This window comes from Ursus maritimus, unplaced genomic scaffold (assembly GCF_017311325.1).
Source record: "Ursus maritimus isolate PB19 unplaced genomic scaffold, ASM1731132v1 scaffold_14, whole genome shotgun sequence".
NCBI classification, from domain to species: Eukaryota; Metazoa; Chordata; class Mammalia; order Carnivora; family Ursidae; genus Ursus; species Ursus maritimus.
Window position 1 is genome coordinate 69,286,501 of NW_024423786.1, and position 6,050 is coordinate 69,292,550.

Genomic DNA, 6,050 nt, shown 5'->3' on the forward strand with positions numbered 1-6,050 from the left:
GCAGGAGGGGTATCATGTGCCTAGATACTCTGATCACCCTTTTCTCACCTGGAAACGCTCGTCCCCAGGGGACTCGCCCAGGCTGCCCAGCAGCTGTGGCTGGCCCCGCGGCCCTGGGCCGCCCGCTGCCCACCTCCCACCTGGACCTGGCCTGCAGCCTGCTCTGGAGCCTCATCCGCCACCTGCTGCAGCGACTGTGGGTGGGCCGCTGGCTGGCGGGCCGGGCCGGGGCCTGCAGAGGACTGGGCCCTGCAGGCGGACGCCCGCACCAGCGCCCGACGCGGCGCGGCTCTACACAAGCTGCACCAGCTGCACACCATGGGTATGAGGGGCGAGCAACTGGGCCTGGGGGCTCCCGCCGCCCCGCTGCCGCACCCTGCCTCACCTCCCGCCCGTTCCCAGGAAGTAGCGCGGGCGGGCACCTCCTGCCGCCAATCTGGCCCTGAGCGCCCTGAACCTGGCGGAATGTGGGGGGACGCGTGTCCGTGGCCACTGGCCGAGATCTATGTCGCGCGCTGGGGTCAAGACCAGTCTCCGCGGGCTTTGCATTTTCTGACAGTGAGTGGGTGGTGGGCGTGGGGACAGGGCTGGGGAGCTTGTCTCTGCAGCTCTTAGCGGTGGCTCCGGGGCAAGGGGCTCACGGTTATGGGGAGGGGGATGGGATCTAGGCCCAGCTGGGGTCACAGTCCCAGGGCTGGGTGTGAGTCCCTGTCTGGGTCCAGTGTGACAGCCCCGCTCCTCCCCCACAGCGCTTCTTCCTGAGTAGCGCCCGCCAGGCCTGCCTGGCACAAAGCGGCTCGGTGCCTCTTGCCATGCAGTGGCTGTGCCACCCGTGGGCCACCGTTCTGTCTGGATGGGGACTGGGCCGTGTGCAGTGCCCGAGGAGAGCCTGTATAGCTTGGCCGGCAACCCAGGTGCTCTCTCGCCGTGCCCATCCCGTCGCCCTGCCTCCTTCATGGCCCATTCCCATTCCTCATTCCTGTCCCATCCCTTGTCCCTGCACTCTGGATGTCCCTGCCCACCCCGGTCTAATGCCCACCCCCACCCCCGTCTGTTGTTGCTGTGGGGCTGCAGGAGCAGGAAGGCTGGGTCTGTCTCCGTTGGGGCTCTTCGAAGCAAAGAGAGAGACAGGAGTTTGGGGGCAGGTGGTTGATTCGGGAGGTGATCCCAGGCAAGAGCAGTGCTGAGTAAGGAGATCAGATGGCAGGAACAGAGCTGGTCAAGGCGTGTTATGAAGTAGATTACACTGCCCGGGGTAGCGGGCGCGGTATTTATCTGTCCCACCCGCCCAGGAAAGAGCTGCTGGTGTGGGAGAGGTGAATGTGGAGACGCAGGGGGCCCTCCTGCCGCCCCCGCTCACCCACTCCTCCCCACAGTGGACCCCTTGGCCCAGGTGACTCAGCTGTTCACTGAACATCTCCTGGAGCGAGCACTGAGTTGTGTGGCTCAGCCCAGTCCCAGCCCTGGAGCGGCTGATGGGGACAGGTGAGTGGCCCTGCACCCCCGCCCCCCAAGGCAGGCTCCCTCCATGGTAGAGCCGGGGACTGGCTGTGTCCGGGGCCGTGGGGGGGTGGCCAGCACCGGGCTACTTCCACCTGCTGTGCAGCCTTCGGCGCGTCTGTTCCTCCCTGGGTCGGTCTCCCTGGCAGCTTGCCAGGAAGAGACAGAGCGGGGAGGTCAGGCTGCTCTGGTGGGAGGGGAGGGGGCCAGGGCCTTCGCAGGACCGCTGCCACCGGGCCTGAGAGCCAGGCGTCTCTTCCGCCACAGGGAGTTCTCAGACGCCCTGGGGTACCTGCAGCTGCTCCACAGCTGTTCCGACTTGGCCGGGGCGCCTGCCTGCGGCTTCTCCATCAGCTCCAGCATGGCCGCCACCACCGGTGAGCCCCCAGCCCCCGCCCCGGGAGCCCCGGCGCCCCCCAGCTCCGCAGCGGCTCCGCCTGGGCTGCAGCGTGGCTGAGCCTCAGGGAGCCTCCCCACCCCCGCCCCCCGCAGGCACAGACCCCGTGGCCAAGTGGTGGGCCTCGCTGACGGCCGTGGTGACCCACTGGCTGCGGCGTGACGAGGAGGCGGCTGAGCGGCTGTACCCGCTGGTGGAGCACTTGCCCCGTGCCCTGCAGGAGTCTGAGTGAGTAGAGGCCGGGTGTTCCCGGCCCCCCAGCTCGGTGCTGCCCCCCCCCCAGGCCTTTGTTTTCTGCGGTTGGGGTCGCTTGAAGCCAGAGCCAGGGCAGCGGGGAGCTTCGTGAGGGCCCGGGCCCGGTCTGACCATCAGTCCTCTGCCCTGGCCCCAACAGGAGACCCCTGCCCAGGGCGGCTCTGCACTCCTTCAAGGCTGCCCGGGCCGTGCTGGGCCGCGGGAAGGCAGAGTCTGGCCCGGCCAGCCTGGCCATGTGTGAGAAGGCCAGTGGCTACCTGCAGGAGAGCCTGGCCACCACACCAGCTGGCAACTCCATTGACAAGGTGAGGGGTGGTGCCGGGGGCCTGGCAGGTCTGAGGGGGGCGGTCACCCCCTTTCCATCCCTGGATGTCCCCCCTTGTGCGGCAGAAGACTGTGGGGTTAGCCCCCCAGTACCGGCCGGCGGGCCCAGCTCGCCTGGCTTTTTGGCTAAGGCTTGGGTCCAGGGGAGAGTGGCTGCCCCCCTCTGGCCCCACTGCGGGGGGGTGAGGGGTCTGGCAGAGCCCTCTTTGGAGGCTGCTCCTGTGGCAGGTGGCAGGCGTGGGGGCCTGGAGAGGCGGGCGGCCCCGCGGTGCATTGCTGTTGCATTGCACGTGAGTGACGCGGGTGCAGTGCCTCGGCAGTGCAGCCCGGAGCCGGCCCCTGGCACCGCGGGCCCCCACCCGTCCCCTCCCACAGCTGGAGCCCCCCGTGACCCCTGCCCTGCTCCCTCACCCCAGGCCATGCAGCTGCTCCTGTGTGACTTGCTCCTGGTGGCACGAACTAGCCTGTGGCGGCGGCAGCAGCCGCCTGCACCCACGCAGGCCTCGCAGGGCCCGGGCGCTGGGGCCCAGGCCTCGGCTCTCGAACTGCGCGGCTTCCAACGGGACCTGAGTGGCCTGAGGCGTCTGGCACAGAGCTGCCGGCCGGCCATGCGGAGGGTGAGTGCCCACGGGGCCCCTTACCAGCAGATGTGGGGAGGGTGGGGGTCCGGCCTGAACCCCGAGTCTCCCGGCCCCCTCCTGCCCAGGTGTTCCTGCACGAGGCCACGGCCCGGCTGATGGCGGGGGCCAGCCCCACGCGGACACACCAGCTCCTGGACCGCAGTCTGCGGAGGAGGGCAGGCCCCTGCGGCAAAGGTGAGCGGGGGGCGCTGCGCTGGTAGGGGGTGGGTTCGGGCCCTGCCTCCCCGCCCCGCCCCGCTGGGAAGGCCCGGATAGGGTGTGATGGATGCCGAGCAGAGGCCGAGGGACTTCACGGTGGTTGCCAGAGGGCGATTTCCTACCAGAGAAATCCACTGGGGACCACTGTCACCCGCGCGGTAGGCGACTGTGCTCCAGTTCCTTGTACGGGACAGGCCCTGGGGAGGGGTCTGAGGCTCCACTCGTGCGCCTGAGATGGGCGGGGCCGGAGGGGGCGGGGCCGGACCCTGAGCCCCGCCCCGGTGCGGACGCGGCCCCGCCCCTGACGCCCGTGTGGTGTGCGCAGGCGCGGCGGCGGAGCTGGAACCGCGGCCCACGCGGCGGGAGCACGCCGAGGCCCTGCTGCTGGCCTCCTGCTACCTGCCGCCCGGCTTCCTGTCGGCTCCGGGGCAGCGCGTGGGCATGCTGGCCGAGGCGGCGCGCACGCTCGAGAAGCTCGGCGATCGCCGCCTGCTGCACGACTGCCAGCAAATGCTCATGCGCCTGGGCGGCGGGACCACCGTCACCTCCAGCTAGATCCCGGTCGGCGGCCCCAGCCGGGCCTGTGTGCCGGGCCGGAGCCTCGACGGCCGAAGGCAGCGCTGGAGACCCCAAGTGCCCACGGTCCACCCACGTACTGCACTGTTTCCTGGGGGGATGGGAGGCGCTCAGGGGCTTTTGCTGCCTCTTGACCTGGGAGGCCGGAGGGGGCGCGACCCGCCCCTCCCCGCCCCCTCCCCGCCCCTCCCAACTGCGCCCCAACCCGACGAGCGAGCGGCGGCCAGCATGGTGCTGACCTCTGGTGGCGGATCGGGGGATTGCAGGGCCCCGGGCCCGCCGATGTGACCTTGCTCGGCAGGCACCCACCCAGTGGCTTTTCCCTCTCCTGTCTCACAGAGGGGTACATTTCACCGAGCTGAGGGGCCTACTTGGCTTTCCCAGCCAGCAAGGGGGTCCTACTCCAAGGCGCCTCTCTCCCTTGTGGAGAGACTTGTACATATGTAGATCAGGGCGCACCAGCCTCCTGGCCTCTGAGGCTCAAGTGTTACTTTGCCTTTTGCAAACTTTATTTTCATAGGTTGAGAAGTTTTGTACAGAGAATAAAAGATGAAATTATTTATAATCTGGGTTTTGTTCCTTTGGGGAGGAGGGTGTGTGCTTAAGCTAATAGACTAGCGGACCAGACAGGGTCCTTTGGGCCTCTCCCTCTCCTCCCACCCCAGCACCCAGACAAAGGTTTCCCACTCCCATCAGTCCAAAGGGACCAACACTGTCCCTTCGATGTGGGAGGCCTGTCACAGTGACCTCCAGGTGACCTGGATTCCACCAATTTCTGGGCTACACGGTTGGGCTGTATCAAACCCTTAATCCTTCAGGTCTTGTTGTGGTCTCAGCTGTCCCTTCCCACCTCCCTGCTTCTACTCCTGTCAGTTCCCAGGGTGACCTGAGAGGATGACTCCGTGTCCTTAAGGATCTGTTGTGATCCGAGCTACAGCCTGGTATCCCCATTTGTCTGGGCTGTTGGTCTCATCTTCCCACCCTGTCCCGGGTTCTCCCTCTCCCACGCTTGGGGAATTCGGGCCCCCACACGACCTGAGACCCTGAGGCCGCCTGGGGTCTGGGTAGGTGTCCACGCAGCAGGGGCTGGTCTCCTGTCCCTGTAGTAACCGTAAGGACTAGAATCCTTGACTGCCCCTTGGTGCCTTCCATTCCTTCCCCACCCCCCACCTAAGGCCTGGCCCCCATCTCCCAGCGGAATCTGGTTAGAATCCACGGGCTGCAAACTTCCAAAACAATCGTTGTATCTTTATTGACTTTTTTTTTTTCTGAATGCAATGACTGTTTTTTACTCTTAAGGAAAATAAACATCTTTTAGAAACAGCTCGATACACACAATCTTCAGTGTGAAGCAATATACTAATAAGAACACTAGTCGTCTTAACATTTACAGTCTCCATATATATTATATATATGTATATGTATACATATATATACACTGTATAACGAGGCCAGATATAATACACACGTGTACCATTTTACAGTCATATGTACAGGAAGTTGCTAGGGCGGCCCCAGTCTGGGGGCTGCGTCAGGCCTATCGAAGCGTGGACAGAGCTGAGGACACGGACGGACAGGCGGACGGACTGGCGGGGACTGGCTTGGGCCGGTGGTGGCTGCGTGGGGAAGGCAGGCATCGCTGTAGCCCCCTTCCCCGCAAGGGCCCCGTGCTGCGGGACGCACGACGCACGGCGGCGGCGACACACGGGAGAAGCGAGCATGTTCCCAACATATATACATTCTATGTAACATATATATAGAGGGGTACACAGGTTTGTACATGAATCTAGCGCTGTCTCTGCTCCCGTGCCGGGTGGGCGCTGCTGTCCCTGGAGCCGGGTGGTCGTGCAGAGGGACGGTCACGCATCCCCCGGAGGTGCGCTCTGGTCGCCACGCCTTTCCTTTGCGTTCCCAGGTGGCGCTCCAGAGGTGGGGCGGAGGACTGGAAAGGGGACGACAAGCCAAAGGGGGGCCCAGTCCCGCCCACACCCGGGGAGCCCGCATCCCCTGCGCATGAGTCCCGGACTCCCCCGGCTCTGCCCAAACCGCACGAAAGTGTTGGCCGAGGCTGGGTGGGTGGGAAGGGCGCTAGGACACGATTCGAAAGGTTCCTTCCAAAGCCTCCGGCCTCCTACCCCGCCGGCCCAGTCCTCCCTTGC

The 6,050-nt window shown here is 65.7% G+C and overlaps 1 protein-coding gene across 5 annotated transcripts in view; it reads left to right on the plus strand.

Moving 5' to 3' along the window:
• SREBF1 (sterol regulatory element binding transcription factor 1) overlaps positions 1–4,456 on the plus strand; it is a 25,227-nt gene extending 20,771 nt beyond the window's left edge. For 4 of the 5 annotated variants that reach the window (XM_040630160.1, XM_040630156.1, XM_040630158.1 and 1 more), the window contains 5 exons: positions 1,993–2,125; positions 2,292–2,457; positions 2,893–3,093; positions 3,183–3,291; positions 3,641–4,456. In XM_040630160.1, the coding sequence (XP_040486094.1) occupies positions 1,993–2,125; positions 2,292–2,457; positions 2,893–3,093; positions 3,183–3,291; positions 3,641–3,870 (839 nt within the window). In that variant the 3' untranslated portion in view covers positions 3,871–4,456. Of the gene's footprint in view, positions 1–1,767; positions 1,878–1,992; positions 2,126–2,291; positions 2,458–2,892; positions 3,094–3,182; positions 3,292–3,640 lie in introns of all 5 variants that reach the window. The other variant, XM_040630157.1, reaches the window with a different exon arrangement.
• Positions 4,457–6,050: the final 1,594 nt, after the last annotated feature.